This window comes from Trichechus manatus, unplaced genomic scaffold (assembly GCF_000243295.1).
Source record: "Trichechus manatus latirostris isolate Lorelei unplaced genomic scaffold, TriManLat1.0 scaffold00037, whole genome shotgun sequence".
NCBI classification, from domain to species: Eukaryota; Metazoa; Chordata; class Mammalia; order Sirenia; family Trichechidae; genus Trichechus; species Trichechus manatus.
Window position 1 is genome coordinate 12,895,653 of NW_004443973.1, and position 20,092 is coordinate 12,915,744.

General features: G+C 38.0%; 1 protein-coding gene across 1 annotated transcript in view; it reads left to right on the forward strand.

The window, feature by feature from the left end:
• The window catches only part of METTL8 (methyltransferase 8, tRNA N3-cytidine), a 72,023-nt gene that overhangs the window by 24,753 nt on the left and 27,178 nt on the right, over positions 1-20,092 (forward strand). Inside the window, exon 3 of the mRNA XM_004375523.2 lies at positions 13,820-13,911. Within this exon, the coding sequence (XP_004375580.1) occupies positions 13,820-13,911 (92 nt within the window). The remainder of the gene's footprint in view (positions 1-13,819; positions 13,912-20,092) is intronic.

Here is a 20,092-nt window from a genome sequence, read left to right on the forward strand (position 1 = left end):
AAAGTCCAGCTTCTCAGATTATTTGCTCGACATAGAGATTGAATAGGTATGGTGAAAGGATACAACTATGACACACACCTTTCCAGACTTTAAACCATGCAGTATCAACTTGTTCTGTTGGAACTACTGCCTCTTGATCCATGTACAGCTTCCTCATGAGCACAGTTAAGTGTTCCGGAATTCCCATTCTTTGCAGTGTTATCCATAATTTGTTATGATCCACACAGTCGAATGCCTTAGCATTGTCAGTAAAACACAGGTAAACATCTTTCTGGTATTCTCTGCTTTCAGCCAGGATCCATCTGATACCAGCAGTGATATCACTGGTTCTGTGTCCTCTTCTAAATCCGGCTTGAATTTCTGGCAGTTCCCTGTCGATATACTGCTGCAGCTGCTTTTGAATGATCTTCAGCAAAATTTTGCTTGTATGTGATATTGATATTGTTCGATAATTTCTGCATTCAGTTGGACACCTTTCTTGGGAATAGGTGTAAATATGGATCTATTCCAGTTGGTTGGCCAGGTAGCTGTCTTCCAAATTGCTTGGCATAGACGAATGAGCACATCCAGCACTGTATCCGTTTGTTGAAACATTTCAATTGGTATTCCGTGAATTCCCGGAGGCTTGTTTTTCTCCAGTGCCTTCAGTGCAGTTTGGACTTCTTCCTTCAGTATCATCAGTTCCTGATCATATGTTACCTCCTGAAATGGTTGAACATCAACAAGTTCTTTTTGGTATAGTGACTCTGTGTATTCCTTCCATCTTCTTTTGATGCTTCCTGCGTCGTTTATTATTTTCCCTGTAGAATCCTTCAGTATTGCAACTCAAGGCTTGATTTTTTCCTTCAGTTCGTTCAGCTTGAATGCTGAGCATGTTCTCTTTTGGCTTTCTGTCTCTAGCTTTTTGCACATGTCATCATAATACTTTGTCTTTTTGAGCCGCCCTTTGAAATCTTCTGTTCATCTCTTTTACATCATCATTTCTTTCTTTTGCTTTAGCTACTCGATGTTCAAGAGCAAGTTTCAGAGTCTCTTCCGACATCCTTTTAGTTCTTTTCTTTCTCTCCTGTCTTTTTAATGACCTTTTGCTTTCTTCCTGTATGATATCCTTGATGTCATTCTACAGCTCATCTGGTCTTTGGTCAATAGTGTTCAACGTGTCAAATCTATTCTTCAGATGGTCCCTAAATTCAGGTGGGATATACTCAAGGTCGTACTTTGGCTCTCACGGACTTGTTCTAATTTTATTCAGTTTCAACTTGACCTTGCATATGAGTAATTGATGGTCTGATCCACAGTCGGCCCCTGGTCTTATTCTGACTGATGATACTGAGCTTTTCCATCATCTTTTTCCACAGATGTAGTGGATTTGATTCCTGTGTATTCCATCTGGCAAGGTCCATGTGTACAGTCGCCATTTATGTTGGTGAAAAAGGGGTATTTGCAATGAAAACGTCATTGGTCTTGCAAAATTCTATCATACGATCTCCAGCATCATTTCTGTCACCAAGGCCATATTTTCCAACTACCGATCCTTCTTGTTTCCAACTTTCGCATTCCAATCACTAGTAATTATCAGTGCATCCTGATTGCATGTTTGATCAATTTCAGACTGCAGAAGTTGGTAAAAATCTTCAATTTCTTCATCTTTGGCCTTAGTGGTTGGTGCGTAGATTTGAATAATAGTCATATTAACTGGTCTTCCTTGTAGGCGTATGGATATTATTCTATTATTGTCAGTGTTGTACTTCAAGATACATCTTGAAATGTTCTTTTTGACGATGAATGCAATGCCATTCCTCTTCAAGTTGTCATTTCCAGCATAGTAGACTGTATGATTGTCCAATTCAAAATGACCAGTACCAGTCCATTTCAGCTCACTAATGCCTAGGATATCGATCTTTATGTGTTCCATTTCAACTGTTAATATGGTTTGGTTTAAATCTGCCATCTTGCTGTTTATTTTTTGACTTATCTCTTCTATTTCCCTTTGTTTCTCCTTTCCTGCCTTCTTTTGGATAAATGAATAGTCTTTTTGTATTCTGTTTTATTTCCTCTACTGACTTTTTAGCTGTACATCTTTGCATTATTGTTTAGAGATTATTCTGGAACAATGGTTTCAAACTTTTTGGTCTCAGGACCTCTTTATACTTTTAAAAATCATTGAGGACCCCAGAGACCTTTCATTTATGTAGATTATATCTATTGATATTTTCTGTATTAGAATTAAAACTGAGACTTTTAAAAAATATTTATCAATTCATTTTAAAACAATAATAACAACCCCATTACATGTTAACACAAGTTACATACTTTAATGAAATATCTATATGTTCCCCAAGAATATAGTATGAAGAGTGGCATTGTTTTGAATTGTTTGCAGATCTCTTTAATGTCTGGCTTAATGGAAGAAGCTGGGCTTCATATCTGCTTCTACATTCAATCTGTTGTGATAGGTTGTTTAGAATGAATTATATGAAACGAAATCAAAAGTATGTAATTGTAAAGCAGAGAGTTTTTAAACAGCCTTTTCAGATAATTGTGGCAATTTTTCTTGATACTACGCTGACTTTTGACAGTGGTAGTTTATTAAAGGTTAGTGGCAGTAGGGAATATGAAACCATATCAGTGAACTTTTTGTATACTTTTTGTATTAAAATCCATCAGTTTGTCTTGTACTTAGAGTGGATCTATTACCTATGCATCATTTTGTAACATCATGCATGGGTACTTTGGAAAAGATTGGTTTTCTGATTTATATAGATCTTCCAAATGTTGACACATTCCAGTATACAATATTTAAAAATCACATTCATTAATATCACCACTAGTATTATCAGAAAAGTCTTTAAATACTGAGAAGCTGTCAGACTCATGGTTTAGAAAACACAAGTTTTATAAAATTCTAATTCTTGCTTGAAGGCACAAAATTTATCTTTGGCAACAAATACTGTCATTTATTTTTCTTGATGTGATAGACTCGTTTCATTTACTTTCAAGAAAATATCTGCCAAACACCTAAGTCTGAATAGCTATAGTCTATGATTGCTCTTTCAAGTAAAAATAGCATTCCATGAAAAACACTGCTAGTTCAGTTCACAATTCAAACAGTTGCACAAGTGCTTTTCCACAAGTTAGTCATTGTACTTCAGTATGCAGCTGAAGTGCTTTAAGGTGTGCTTCCAATTTTTTCACACAGAATATTAAAAAGATATGCACTCAAGGTCAAGTTTTTATAAAATTAATAATTTTTATTGCTTTATCAAGGACAATTCTTCAGTAAAACTGGATTTTTTTTTTTTAACAAAAAATTGGTGCATTGTTTACCACCAATTGCATGGTGGTAGAGAACACAATGACTACTAGTACATTTTGGTTCCACCACCTTATTTTATGCTAACTATTGTTTTTATACCATTGGTGCAAATGATGTATGAAACAAGGCAAATAACATCTTAGTATTATTAAGAAAATTGTTTTGACTTAATGGACTACCTGCAAGGGTGGATCACACTTTGAGAACCACTGCTCTAGAGTTTACAGTATGCTTCCTCAGCTTAATACAGTCTACTTGGAATTAATATTATACGACATCACATAAAATATAGGACTCCTTACCACAATATGATTCCATTTATCGTCCCTCCAACCTTTGTGCTATCATTGTCATAGATAGTTTCTCCGTATGTTATAAACTCTACAATTTAGTGTTATTAATTTTGCTGTTTATAATTAGTTGTTTTAGGAAAATTAAGAAGGAATTAAGAAAAGATTATCTTTTATAGTTACCTACATATTTATCATTTCTGCTCGTCATGGATTGAATTGTGTCCCCCCAAAATATGTGTCAACTTGTTTAGGCCATGATTCCCAGTATTGTGTGGTTGTCCTCCACTTTGTGATTGTAATTTTATGTTAGAGAGGATTAGGGTGGGATTGTAACACCCTTACTAAGGTTATGTCCCTGATCCAATGTAAAGGAAGTTTCCCTGGAATGTGGCCTGCACCACCTTTTATCTTATAAAAGATGAAAGGAAAGGAAAGCAAGCAGAGAGTGGGGACCTCATACCACCAAGAAAGAAGCACTGGGAGCAAAGCGTGTCCTTTGGATCCAGGGTTCCTGCGTGGAGAAGGTCCTAGCCCAGGAGAAGATTGACAAGAAGGACCTTCCTTTAGAGCAGAGAGAGAGAGAAAGCCTTCCCCTAGAGCTGGCACCCTGAATTTGAACTTCTAGCCTGCTAGACTGTAAGAAAATAAATTTCTCTTTGTTAAAGCCATCTACTTGTGGTGTATCTGTTAGCAGCACTAGATGAGTAAGACACTGCTCTCTTTATTTCACTTTATAGATCTGAGTCTCTGTCTGTTTGCATTTTCCTTCAGCCTAAAGGACATTCTTTAAGAGTTCTTATAGTGAAGGTTCTGCTAGTAATAAATTCTCTCAAATTTTATCTGAAAATGTCTTTATTTAAAAATTTAGAAAGGTATTTTCATTGTATATGGAATGCTAGGTTGACAGATTTTTGTTTTCTTTCAGCACTTCAGACATGTCATTCCTTTGTCTTCTGGCATCCATTGTTTCGGAAGGAAAGTCAGCTATCATTTGCATTGTTTTCCCCCTGTATATAATAGCTACTTTTAAGGTTTCTCTTTAGTTGCTAGCAGTTTTCTTTGTATTTATCTTGCCTGGGGTTTGCTGTGCTTCCTGGATTTGTGGGTTGCCTTTTGTTGTTGTTGTTTGTTTCTTTAATCAAATTTGGAAGATTTTCAGCCAGTATTTCTTCAGTTTTTTGTTACCCACTCACCATCTTCTCTATTTCTGGAACTTTAGTATCGTGTTTGTTAAACCAGTTGGTATTACCCCACAGTTTACTGAGGCTTGTACATTTTTTCCATCTTTTTTTTCTGTCTGTTTTTTAGTTTGGATAATTTCTAATTACCCGTCTTCAGTCCACTTACCCTTTATTCTGAAGTGTTCATATGCTGTTAAACCTACCCAATATTTCAGGTACTATATATGTGTTGGAGCCCTGCTGGCACAGTGGTTAAGAGCTCAGGCTGTTAACCAAAAGATTGGCAGTTTGAATTCACCAACTGCCCCTTGGAGACCCTATGGGGCAGTTCTGCTTTGTCCTATAGGGTCACTGTGCGTTGAAATCGACTCGATGGCAACAGGTATATGTGTTAATTCTAGAATTTTAAAATATATATGTATAGAATTTTTATTTTTTTGCTGAGAGTTCCTCATCTGTAAAAATGGCTTGAGGGCAGTGTCTGACCTTCTCCAACCCCACAAGGGGGAAGGAGAACTAAGATCAACAGCCCAAGGCTGATTCCTTTGACGTGGAGGTCAGACATGCCTCCTCTCTCTGCTATCTCTACCAATTCTGACACCAACCATCCCTCCCACAGCACTCTCTACTAGGTTTGATAATTCATTGCAATGGCCACACAGAACTCCCAGACCATACTCACAATTATAGAGTTTATTAGGGAAGTAACAGTTACAATTCAGGCTCAAGAACACTAACGGTACAGTTCTTCCATCAGGATAGCCTCTCCCCAGCTGTACTCGCAGGCACACCTCTCCCTGGCCCTCAGTCTCTGCCCAAAGGTACTCAGCTTTCTTTCTCCGTGAGCCAGGAAGCCCACTGCGCCATCTCCTGCTGCCAGGTCTCTCCTGCTGGTCTCTCCTTCCTTGGTGATGGTAGGCTCCTACCCTCTGCTCTGGAATTGGCTCTCTTTTAAGGCAAAACTGACCAATCCCCTTGGTAGGCCACAGTTACCCTATCACACAATCACCTGGGTGGGAGTTACAAGACCATGGCTAGAAAGGCCACACAAATGTAATCAATCACACCACACCATCTGTTTACTCATTCAATCCATCTTTTCTTTTAAATCCTTGAACATATATCTAAAAGCTGTTTTAAAGTCCTTGTGGACTAATTTCAACATTCGGGTCTTCTCAAAGTCTGTATTTATTAACTGCCTTTTCTCTTGATGAAACTAAAACCAAAATCCATTGCTGTCGAGTCAGTTCCAGCTCATAGCAACCCTACAGTGCAGAGCAGAATTACCCTACAGGGTGGTTTCCAAGCCTATAATCTTTATGGAAGCAAACAGTGGGTTCAACCACAGACCTTTCGGTTAGCAGCTGAGTGCTTAACCACTGCACCACCAGGGCTCCTTTTCTCTTGATTAGGGGTTGCATTTTCCTGCTTCTTTACATATGTAATAGTTTTTGATTGTTTGGTGGATATTATGGGTGATGCTGTGTATGGAGTCACTTACGTTATCTTTCTTTAAAGGTATTGAGTTTTTTTTGGCAGGTGGTTAAATTACTGCCAAAATCTTCTTGGTCCTGTCATATTTGATTATAGGCTTTGTTCGAGTATTACTATCTTGGTATTGTCCTGGATCCAGTGTGGCTCTTATTCCTATAGCATGAGATTTCTGGGGTCTTAACTGAATGTGAATGCCCAGAGTGTTCAGAGAGGTCTCTCTACTCAGGCTTAGCCAGAACTATAGTGTCTCCCAGCACTGCATTGCCTATCTCCAATCAGTTCTCTGCTCCCCACCCTTCAGCCCTGGAATCCTCTTTCTCTACTAAGCCCTATGAGTCAGCAGCACTCAGCTAAAAACCCAAGGCAACTCACTTGCAAACTTCAGGGACCTTCCCTTCTGCCAGCTCTCTCTTCTTCATTATTCTGCCCCACAAACTCTCACCACATCAGCAGCTCTGAGCTGTGTAGTATCTACCTCCTTAACTCATGAAACAGCTGCTAAATGAGATAACCACTCACTGCTGGAGCTCCATCTCTCTGCACCACTGTTTAGAACATGGCCTCAGGTGGAAAGCCAGGATGAATGTGGGGACTCACCTTTTGTGTTTTTGCTCTTTCAGGGGTCACAGTTCTGCACTGCCTACAGTGTAGTCCAGTGCCTGAAAATAATTGCTTCATATATTTTAGCCAGTTTTATAATTGTTTATGGCAGGAGAGTAAGGCCGTTACCAGTTACTGTTACGGCCAAAATCTCAAGTCCTATACAGAAGTTTCAAGACTTTTCTATGTAGAAGAATGTGTGTGTTTGTGTGTGTACATACAGGAAGAGAACTTGAAAAAATAAAAACTGTTAATATATTAGGATATTTAAATGATAGCTAAAGTTCTTTCTTTTAATAAAATTTTCTTTATTAATATAATGATCAAACCAACAAAACCTGTTGCTCCTGAGTCAATTCCAACTCACTGCGACTCATAGAGCAGAGTATAACTGCCCCATAGGGTTTCCAAGGCTGTAAATCTCTTTTTATTCTGCTTTAGATGAAGGTTCACAGAGCAAATTAGTTTCTCATTAAACACATATTGTTTTGTGACATTTGTTGCCAACCCCATGACATGTCAACACTCTCCCCTTCTCGACCTTGGATTCCCCATTACCCGCTTTCCTGTCCCCTCCTGCCTTCTTATCCTTGCCCCTGAGATGGTGTGCCCATTTAGTCTCATTTTTTATGGGCCAGTCTAATCTTTGGCTGAAGGGTGAACCTCAGGAGTGGCTTCTGTACTGAGTTAAAAGGGTGTCCGGAGGCCACACTCTCAGGGTTTCTTCAGTCTCTGTCAGGCCAGTAACTCTGGTCTTTTTTTGTGAGTTAGAATTTTGTTCTACATTTTTCTTCAGCTCTGTTTGGGGCCCTCTATTGTGATCCCTGTCAGAGCAGTCAGTGGTAGTAGTCAAGCACCATTTAGTTGTGCTGGACTCAGTCTGGTGGAGTCTGTGATAGTTGTGGTCCATTAGTCCTTTGGACTAATCTTTTCCTTGTTTCTTTGGTTTTTTTCATTTTCCCTTACTCCAGACAAGGGTGGGACCAGTGGAGTATCTTAGATGGCCGCTCACAAGCTTTTAAGACCCCAGACGCAATTCACCAAAGTAGAATGTAGAACATTTTCTTTATAAACTGTGTTATGCCAGTTGAGCTAGATTTTCCCCCAAGACCATGGTCTTCAGCCCTCAGTCCAGTAATTCAGTCCCTCAGAGAGTGTGGATGTGTCTGTGAAGCTTCCATGAGCTTGCTAAGGCTGTAAATCTTTGCGGAAGCAGACTGCCACATCTTTCTCCCACAGAGTGGCTGGTGGGTTTGAACCGCCAAACTTTTGGATAGCAGCCAAGTGCTTTTAACCACTGCACACCAGCGCTCCTTATTATAATGATAACTCTGTAATAAATATGAAATTGTTATAAAATTAAGAATTCTTTAAATAGTTTTAGGCTGAAACTAATAAACTCCATTAATTCCTTTTACCTAGGAATATTTTATTTTTAATTCACTAGCCACCTAATATAGTTGTCAAATTTGTGTTTAAATTATGTTCTATAGCAAGACTTTTACATACACAGTAAATGACAAAGACAGGAAAATATACTATCCACATAGTTTTCACTGGATGCTTTGGTTTATATCTGATTATTAAAAATCATAATAGGAAGCATTACCACATTCAGCAGAATTTTCTATAGGCAGGATACTCAAAAACTTTTAAGTACTCAAGCTGAACAGGTGTGTGTGTGTGTGTGTGTGTGTTTTAATTTTTCCAAACCCAGCCAAGTGCACAATTAGACTGTTAGTAACATCAGCTTAAAACTAAAGCAGTTGTATAGAACTGTAGAGAATCATTCAACTATATAGAAGGAAGAGGAAATGTGAGTGTGTGTGTTAAATATATATATACATGTATATATATATTCCCACTGCCTTCAAGTTGACTCCAACTCAAAGTGACCCTATAGGACAGAAAACTGCCCGATAGGGTTTATAAGGCTATAATCTTTATGGAAACAGATTGCCACATCTTTCTCCCACAGAGTGGCTGGTGGGTTCAAACCACCAACCTTTCAGTTAGCAGCCGAGCACTTAACCATTGTGCCACCAGGGCATAAAACTGAGGTCATAGGACTGATGACTACCACAAAATTATAAGGCTAATTCCAGCCATATTGTAAAAATTTGTCTTTTTCACAAATCTTATTTTTGAGGTTTCTTTTTTTCAGAATTTTCATGTTTTTCTCAATTGTCTTGTTTTTTTCTTTTTAAGAAAACGTACCTTCCTTTTTATTTACTTTTAGTTTTTTTTCCCCCAAGAACGATGATGTAAAGTTTTAATGACCATTGTTGGATGTTGTCTTAGTCTTCTAGTGCTGCTCCAACAGAAATACCACAAGTGGATGGCTTTAAGAAAGAGAAGTTTTTTTCTTCACAGTCCAGTAGGCTACAAGTCCAAATACAGGGCATCAGCTCCAGGAGAAGGCCTTCTCTCTCTGTCGGCTCTGGAGGAAGGTCCTGGTGATGCATCAGTCTTCCTTTGGTCTGGGACCTTCTCTGCACAGGAACCTCAGGTCCAAAGGATGCGCTCTGCTCCCGGTGCTGCTTTCTTGGTGGTATGAGGTTCCCATGTGTCTCTGCTCACTTCTCTGTTTTGTATCTCAAAAGAGATTGCATTAAGACACTAATCTTACCAACCTCATCTGTATAACCTCATCACAGTGATAGAATTTACAACACATAAGGAAATCACATCAGATAACACAATCGTACAATACTGGGAATCATGACCCAGCCAAGCTGACAGATATTTTTTGGGGACACAACTCAATCCATGACAGATGTCTTAAACGTACAGTGTAGTTTTTATGTAAATATACTTTTTTTAAAAAAAATTATCTCTATTCAAACAGCCTGATAATAGTTAAGGAAATTTTCAGACAGTTCTCTCTTATTCTCACCATTCTAACCTAATGGTTTTTATTTCACTATTTTAATCTTTACTCAGTGTGTATATAATTTTATATAGTTGTAATTATAATGCATATACACTTCTGTGTTCTTTTTTTAACCTCATGTTCCTTTATAAACATGTTTCCATGTTGTTACATAGCCTTCATATTTATCATTTTAAATGTCTACATAATATTGAGTTACCATAATTTTTCACTCCCTTATCACTGAGTTTGTTTCCATTTATTTGCTATTGTATTTAGTGTTCCAGTGAGTATCTTTGTGCATTTAACATCTCTGCTATTTTGAGTTACTTTGTTATAATAAATTCTCAGAAGTACAATTCATAGGTCAAACAATAGGAACCATTTTTTTCCTTTTGATGGTGGTGGTGGTGGTTGTTAAGTGCCTGATTATTTTCAGTTTTTTTATCGTTTGTTTGTCTCTATGCTTACATTCTATTGTAGTTGTATTTATTACTTATACAAACATGAATGATTCTTATTGCTGGCTGCTGAATTTTAGTGCACGTGAATCAGAGTCTTATCATATAAAGAACTTCCATAAAGCAGCAGGTCTGGAGGAAATCCCCGTAAATACAGTAGGAGCATTTTATAGATTTCTGTGGGGATTCTGTAACTGAACAGAGGAAAAATCTGTTCTGCAGGAGCTTAGGGTATAATATTCCCCTCACTTAGCAGTTAAGAAGATGAAGCAACATAAAGAACAGTGTAAGGAAGTTAGAGAAATTTAAGAAATAACTAAATCTATTAAATGCTCAGGAAGAAGCAAGTGAAACTAACAGTTTTATAACAGATTCTTAAAGTTGAAGGCCACATATATTCCCATTGTCTCACAGCTTGATTCTTCACAGGGAAATGGATCATTCAGTTTTCTTCCCTGTATGCTGTAGAAATTTGTAGATGAGAAGCTTGTTTCCAGCCTTAGCTATACTATTTTTTTAGTTAATGGCTTGTTGCCCTTAATGTCACAATTGTCATGTAATAATATTCTATATATATTTACTCATGCAGCATATAAAGTATAGTTGCCAGCCACAAGTTGTACATGGCTCACATACTATATATTAATGTAAGTCAAAACAAAAATCCAATCTCATTCATTAAAGCAAGTAACAAAGCTGCTTAATGATTATTTAGCTTGTAAAAGGTTGGGTTTTATTTGAAATGCTGGTGATTAAATTTCCATGAAACTCTGATTTTTAAATTACCGTTTACTTTTCCTGGGGACTTCAGTATACTGGTTTTGATCCTTCTCAGAAGAAAGCAGTTTCTCACCTCTCAGTGGTGTATTTATAGCCAGGTCACTGGAATATACCCTCTCGTATCTGATTGCATAAACATGACTTAAAATAGGACCAAGCTTATCATCAATCCACCCAAACCAGCTCCTTATTCTGTCATTTTTAGCCCCACTTTCCCAGATACTCAGTTTTAACCTCAGAATCATTCCTGACCCTTACTCTTCTTTCCCAACATCTAGTAATCTCCAAGTCATAACTAAAATTTTTCTCAGTATCTCTCCCCCTACTGCCACCTCCACTCTTCCTTTCTATTTTCCATTGCCATCATCTTAGTTCTGGTACTCATTATTTCTAGACCACTGCAATAGTCTTCTAATTGGTCAGCCTTCTTCCCATCTCTCTGCCCCTTCATTGTGTCTTGCACACTACTCAACTGTCCTGCCCCACACTGAAGATCCTCTGAAATCTGACCATTACTCAGCTCCCAGCTTCATTTGCAGCTACCCAAGAGAACCAGACAAAATGGTTTTTTTCATTGTTTCCTGTATAGGCTGCCCATAATCCCAGCTTTGTAATGACACATATAATCCCCCCACCTCCTTTTCCCCTGACCTGAGCCCAAATTCTCCCTCTCCAATAAGCCTTTCTATTTGCTCCAACTAGCATTTGTTGGCTACGTTCCCACTCATCAGGCACTAACCATGTATGCTACATTGTATTATCATTTACTTTTGTTTATCTGCCTGCATTGCTAGAATGTAAACCCATGGAGGGCAAGGATTATGTCTTAAATCTCTTTATCTCCCACTGCCTTGGTAGACAGTAATAGACTAATAGCTGTGAGGACAGACTTCGAAGTGAGACAAACCTAGGTTTGAATTCTGGTTCTGGTCACTTACCAGCTATATGTCTTTGGGCAGGTTACTACATTTCTATTTCCTCATATAGATTAAATAAGAAATATATGTGTGTAATGTACTTAGCACAGAACATGGCACAGAATAATGAATGTGGTAATTATTATTGTAGTAATTATGATCATGTTAAGTGCTCTGTTAATGTTTATTGATCGCCATAATTATGCACCTCCAAGAATTTTGTAATTTATCCCCTTTTCATCAGTCAGATGACTACAGATCCCATATGATAGATAATAGTTCTAGCATTTTTTCTTATAATTGTCAGTAGGCTGTATGGAACTTAAATTTTATTATATGATTTTTTAATTATTGTTTAAAAATGGTTTATTCCAGGGAATTGCTTCACTCATTTATAGTCTTGCCTATTGCAAATAAAGAAGTAAAGAGTTTCTAAAAACAAAATCAAGAAATCTCCATTTTTTGTTAAAAATATTGCTTCTTTTCCAAGAAAGGCATTTTTGCAGCAGAAAATAATATCTGCACATATAAATAAAAACAAACCCATTGTCATTGAGTCGATTCTGACTCATTGTGACCTTATAAGACAGAGTAGAATTGCCCCATAGGGTTTCCAAGGCTGTAAGTCTTTATGGAAGCAGACTGCCACATCTTTCTCCCACGGAGTGGCTGATAGGTTCTAACCACCAACCATTCAGTTAGCAGCCCGGGGCCATTGCACCACCAGGGCCCTTTCTGTACATACAGGGAGAATAAATTTTCACATGAAAAATACTTATAGGAAGTGCTATATCTTAAAAAAGTGACCTTTTTTAATGTCGTATTGTCATGGATTGAATTGTGTCCCCAAAAAATATGTGTGTCAATTTGGCTAGGCCATGATTCCCAGTACTGTATGATTGTCCACACCATTTTGTCATCTGATGTGATTTTCCTATGTGTTCTAAATCCTGTCTCTATGATGTTGATGAGATGGGATTAGTGGCAGTTATGTTAATAAGGCAGGATTCAATCTACAAGATTGGATTGTGTCTTGAGCCAATCTCTTTGGAAATATAAAAAAGAGAAGCAAACAGAGAGACGGGGGACATCATACCACCAAGAAAGCAGCGCCGGGAGCAGAGCACGTCTTTTGGACCCAGGGTCCCTGTGCCTGAGAAGCTCCTAGACCAGGGAAAGATTGATGATAACAACTTTCCTCCAGAGCCAACAGAGAGAGAAAGCCTTCCCCTGGAGCTGACACCCTGAATTTGGACTTCTAGCCTACTAGACTGTGAGAGAATAAACTTCTGTTTGATAAGGCCATCCACTTGTAGTATTGCTGTTACAGCAGCACTAGATAACTAAGACACATATCAAGTAGTCTGTCATTTCAATGTAAATGAATCCATTTATAATAATTAAGATAATCAATAAGAAAAACAAATCCAGTGTTACTTTAAAAACACACACAAATACAGGGAAATACAAAATATTTTAAAACTCCTATTTATTTGACAGCAAGAGTATTACAATACAAATATTGTAAAAGGAGCATTTAAAAAAAACTATAAAAGAATGTCCTATTCATAAATTAACAAAAAGGCAAATAAATTTAGCCTTAGAGTAGAAAACAGCAAGCTGTACCAGCACCCAAATAATCAGGCATCAGAGTGTTCTGGGGACAATATGTCAGCAGCCATTTCCAAGTGGTGGCTGGGGCTTACAACATGACCAGATTTAAACAGAAGAACCGTAGGAGTTTCAGGGTTGTACCTGCACTATCAGAAGGAATATCTGACACCAAATATATTGATTTGACATGGTACAAGGTGACATCATTTGTCATTGACTAATCCAGAATGAAAGATTTGCTCTTTGTCGCCCTGTAAAAGCATGTTTTACAGTCTTTTTATGTTTTGTCAGGGATCATATGCAATGGTCCAAAGAAGAAGAAGAAGAAGCCAGGAAAAAAGTAGAAGAAAACTCAGCTGTGCGAGTCCTTCTGGAAGAGCAAGGTAGCTAACTACATGCTGTAACTCCTGGAGGCAGGCTTTTGAGTTTGACCTTCCACAGATTCAATTCACACCTCAGTCTCTTGTCCTCCTAATTGTGCCATTACTTTGGAGAGTTCTTAGCGTCCACCTATGCCAATTCACTTGTTCCACTTGGGAGAATTCCTAGTTCTTCCAGTGTAGTGGGACCAAGGTTAATGAAACCAATTGTGTATTCACCCTCTAATTGGTCTTTTGGTAGTCATATTATTGCTTTTTCTGGGACGTACACACATACACACAAGGTGGCATTTCAAACAATATATAAAAATAGAACTTTAAAATTCCCTTGCTGTGCTTCTTTTAGTATGCTATTGTACATTTCACTTGGTAGGATCTTCCAACAAATTCAAAATGTTGTTGGTCTTTTAGGATAGACTTAAAGGTTCAGTAAGGATTTTAGGCACTTTTCTTAGAGGCCTTTGATACTTAGAGTTTAATTTAGGTAAAGCCTTGCCAATCTTGAAAAATAGTTTTTAAAAAATTGGCCTAGGTCCTTCTCACCACATAGCCAGGAGCACAAACTTTCCCCAACTTCTGTACCCTCTAGGTAGGATTTTTTTTACCTTATTTTTCTTAAAATGATTTCTCCTTTAGAACAGATTGGTTATTTTTCTTTCTTCTTTTTTTAAAATAGTTTATGAAAGTACTACATACACACAGAAATTAACACAAACCATAAATGAATTCTAACAAAATGAACACACCTATGTAACCAGCACGCACCTCAAGAAACAGAATATTAGCAGTAATCCAGAATCTCCTACATGCCCTTTCCCAGTTACATAACCCTCCTCCCCCACCTCTGCCCCCACAAAGAGCAACCACTATTCTAGCTTCCAGTACCATAGATTTGTTTTTCCAGAACAACTTAGTTCTTGTTATCATTTCTCAGTCACTCTTACAGCAACATCAGTGTAACCGTTAGCTAGTTAGAAGTCTGGCCTTCTGCCTGTTTTTATAAATAAAGTTTTATTAGAACACACATAAACTCATTTTTTTTTTTTACAAAATGTCTATGGCTGTTTTTAAGGTATGACCACAGTTGAGTAGTTTCACCAGAGACCGTATGGCCCGCAAATATTAAAATATATACTATCTGGCCCTTTACAGAAAAAGTTTGTCAGAATTTTGTTTCTAGATTGATCAGCTCTCCTGAAACTCCCCAGGTAAAGATGTTTGCATTCCTCTGTGGAAGCCAAGCATAGTGAAAATCACAAATCTCACCGACAGGTAACTGTTGTTCTGGTGACTTCAGTCTACAATTGAGGCTGAAGTTTGAAGCAAAGGTAGCTGTGGAAACTGAGTTAATGAGACATTAGCTCCCTTGAAGGGGACAATGATGACCTATCTTATCCTCTGGCATCGTTTGCTATTCCTTACAGCTAGTTCTCCTTCCTCATCTTAAGCATTAATGTGTCCTAGAGGGTGGGCAGGAAAGAAGAGCACCTGATCCACAATGGAACCATTCTATTTTTATGAGCTCCAGCCATGCAGTCCTGGAGTAGGATATGGTCAGGGAGTGTTGGGGTTGGATTTGAGGGTGCATACCAGTGGCAATTCTCCTGCTTGCAAATCAGCCAGCACTGCATTCCTTTGCAGAAACTCTGTCACACAGTTTCTGAGGAAGTATAACTTTGCTTCTCTGCCAGCAGCTGCACAGACATATTTTCCACATTACTCAAGCTTCTGCTAGCGGCCACCTGGATGTGACAGAGTCAAGCCCAAACTGGATTAAAAGTTATCTGTCATCTTAATTCATTTCCAGGAAGTTAAAAATTATCCACAGTATATTTCCTGATGATATAAGAAATGAAGGATTTTGTTTTTCACCCTTTTGAATATTTCTCTTTAGAACATGAATAGATGAGCAGTGCTGATAACGTTCTCTTAAAGTGCTCTGTACTGGCTGCCTGTTTTGGCCTATTTATGTTAACAATGAACTTGAGTGAAGCTAATGAGAAGGTTATTTTAGGGCCTTGGAAACCGCAGTAAAGGAAAATGACAGTTCCCACAGAACCATAGTGTGACTGAAATAGAAAGGTGGTGACTGGCTTCTCTCTATAGAAGCAGGAAAAGCAAGCTGGGGAGGATTGACGATACTGCTTTGAAGCATTTGGTTTGCTTATTAGCACGTCCAGCCTCTTTCTGAGCAAGTTTTCTGGCCGCCATGGAGACACAGAACAAAAGATTCCATTTAAAAATGACTCAAAGTGGTAGAGGTTTCTGTTGAGTCCCCTTTGCATCCCCTCTGTAACTCTGCTCAGTATAGCGGACTGCATACATGTCAGGGAACTGATACAGGAAGGAGTGCGCCATGGGAGTCACCGTTTCATCACACTTCAGCAAGGTTGAGCAGAACAGCCATGCTAAGCTGCTGTGAAGGTGGCGAAGAAAACTTCTGTTCTGAGGAACTATCGTGAGCGATGGGGCCTTGGTGTGTACCGTCCAATCAATTCCGACTCATACCAAAAAACCTAAACCATTGCCGTCGAGTTGATTCCAACTCAAAGTAATCCTATGTGACAGAGAAGAACTGTCCCATAGGGTTTCCTAGGCAGTAATCTTTATGGAAGGAGCCATGGTGGCACAGTAGTTAAAGTGCTCGGCTACTAACCGAAAGGTCGGTGCAGGGACAAATTACCCAAAAAGCAAGGTACACACAGGCTTACTTACTAGTCTGTAGTGCACAAAACCCATGTGAAATTGTTCACTACAGATTAGTTAGTAAACACAATTAAAGTAAACACAATTAAGCTCGTGCATACCTTGCTTACTGGTTATCCACTCGTGCGTTGGTGGTTTAAACCCACCAGCCTCTACCCTCTCCGACGGAGGAAGATGTTGCGCTTTACGACTTTACAGTCGTAAAGATTTAACGTCTTGGAAACCCTGCTGGGCAGTTGTACTCTGCTTTATAGGGTGTCTTTGAGTCGAGATCTGCTCAACAGCAACAGGTTTGGGGGATTTTTTAGTATTCTTTATGAGAGCATATCAGCAGGTGTTTTTTTCTGTGGAGCAGCTGATGGATTTGAACTCTGACCTTTCAGTTAGCAGCTGAGCATTTAACTAGTTGCCCCACCAGGGCTCCTTGATGGGACCGTACAGTGAGAGAAAATACCTTCGTAGCCACTCAATCCAGTCTGTGCTAGGGGATGGGACGCAGTGAGGCTTCTGATTTGATATTTAATGTCTCTGATGAATATGGGTCTAGGTGAATCGATCCATTTAAAAGCTCTGCTCCCAAACTTCTCAAGATCTTCAAGGAGGCTTTGACATGGTTCTTCTGCCAGTGCCTCTGTTAACTACAATCTCTTCTTATTTAGAAGATTCCTAAGTCTTTGAAAGCGCCAGTTTTCTCCCATCACAAAGTATTTCATATGCGGATTATTATGCAACATGAGCTCTGTTTATTGACCTTACCTCACTTATTTTAAAGTCACTGGAGGAAGTATTGGGTGTTCTCCCATGCTGGCCAACTCTCCAGCACATTTCTGTAGGTCTCGGTGTATGTCATTTTCTCCTGTCACTCCCATTTCCGATTTCTCACCTCCCGTCTCAGCTGTTGGTGAGAACTGAAGTTAGGAAATACCTTCATAATTCTGAGAATAAGAATTCATTCATCACTAATAATAAAGTGTTTTGCAAAGGGATGGTTACGTTTCATTTCTGTAATTAAAACGTATAATATCTAGGTTCTCATTAGCAATATTTCTTTCAATTAGATTGTCCAGATAAATGATTTTTAAATTCCACATTTTCTTTAGGTAATTTCTTTTAAATTTTATCACAGCCCATATCTCTTTTAAAAGCAGGTTAATTAAGAGGGATGAGAAAGATACTTTTAGCAGTTTTTGAGTTAACATGATTATATTTTATAATTTTCTAAAAACATCTCCAGTGTGTTATATCTCAGCCGGTTATTTACCAAATGTAATGGATTTTTAAAACTTAATAAAAGTAACTGCTATTTTTATTTTAAAATACCCTCGTAAATAACCCCCTACCTAGGGTGAGTTATCTATGTCAAGCAAAATAGTAAAAGAGTCTCATTACACCTTACCTATGTGCATCTTACCATTTGAGAGAATGTCCCATGTGAGAGAAAAAAAAATAGAAAAACTAAATGTTTTGTGTGCTTATAAATTTAGGGTTTAGACTTGTTTATAGGTTTGCTTTAGTTACTTAAAAATTTCATGCAGTGCTCTCAGAAATATACTTTTAATTTCATAACTGTAAGAGTTTTCTTTTATTAGACAAGGAATTTTACCAGGGACACATGGAAATTTCCAACTTTGATAGTTCAGGTATTTACATAATTGATGTGTAAAAATAACTTTAAATTGCTTTTTGTTACATAGCAACTTAGAATAAATTTTCATAATTTGTATTAATCATTATATATGTCAGAGATACGTAAATGGTTTAATTCAGTTTCTTATTTGTGATATTCAGTGTGATTCGGGGTGAATTCTGAATCGTTAAGTATGGTTATTGTGTCATATTCCTTCTTCCCCTCAGCAGTATTGAATTTAATAAGTGACTAATTGAGAAGTTGCTTCACCTGGCTGTGGTTAAACAGATTACTACATCCCTTTTACTGTCTTTGGCATATAGCAATTAACTGTGAATCTGCAGCCTAGCAAAGAAAAAGGAAAAAATGCTCCTCCAAGAAGAATTTATTATTAGTATACCTGTTTAGAAGGTCAGTTAGATAAGATGAAGAAAGGACCGTTTTCTCTACATTATATTCTTCTGTCATTATTGACCTGAACTTGTGGTGAATTAACAGCAGGTTGAGACTAAGTTTTTCACTTCTAGTCCCTTGTTATCACAGACACTCTCGCAGTTCAGGAAATTGTCTGTTGTCTCATAATCATAATTATGATGAGTTTGATTGAGCTTCTGTAGGGCCTCCCAAGGTGTCACACATTACTGGGAACCTATGGAGTTCACAGCATTGATTGGAGATATTGCAAAATCAGAAAGCAGAAAATAGGCAAGGGGCGGGAGGGAGGGCAGCCTGTTAGACTTTTCTCCAGCCCATCCATCTTCTCCATCTTCTCTGTTCTATATCTGTCCCACAAACCTATCTGTTCTCATAGAACATTTTATGTTCCCATTGCTTATCATCATTTCATCATATGATCTTGCATAGTTTATATTTTATGTAGTTCAATGAATGATGTTTAGTTAATTCTGTATTTCTGATCTGTTTTAATGAAGCTTAATGCCAGTCAGTATTAGTTTTACAATTTGCTTACAATGATTATACGTCACGCTGGAGTTTTCATTTCAACTTGATGCTTCATAATTTAGACAAAAGTGCAGAATCAGAAAAACAGACATTATTTTCAGAAGTATTTTGGAAGGGATTAATATTGACTTTGTTAGGAAGGCAGTGTAATTTAAAGGTTAAGAGCAAGAGCTTCGGAGTCCAACAGACTTGTTCCAGGTCCTGGCTCTGCTACTAGCTGAGTGACCTTAGGGAAATTTTTATCTCCTCTAATTTTTAATTGAGAGACCTCATGGCACAGTGGTTAAAGTGCTCAGCTGCTAACTGAAAGATCGGCGGTTCGAACCCACCATCTGCTCCAAGGGAGAAAGATGTGGCGGTCTGCTTCCATAAAGATTTCCAGCCTTGGAAATCCTATGGGGCAGTTCTACTCTTTTCTGTAGGGTCACTATGAGTCAGAATGGACTCCATGGCAATGGGTAGGAACCTTTAATTTCTTCATCTATAAATTGTAATAATCATATGCTGATCTCAGAGTATTGTTAGGATTAAATAGAAAAATAAAATCCAAGTAAAGCATTTGACGTAGTGTCTGGCACATAATAAACACTCAATATGTATTATTGTTATTATTTTTAATGCTGTCATTATTGGCATAATGATTTATGGAATTGTTTAATTGTTTTCTCCTAATTCCTGGGTTGGAGATACTTGAGAAAGTGATCTTGAAAGTATATACACTAGTAGATCTTGACCATTGTCTTCTAATAGTTGTTGTTAGGTGCCATCGAGTTGAGTTTTGACTCCTAGTGACCCCAAGTGACAGAGTAGAACTGCCCCTTAGGGTTTCCTAGGCTGTAATCCCTACAGAGACACAGCCCTGGTGATGCAGTGGTTAAATGGCTGCTA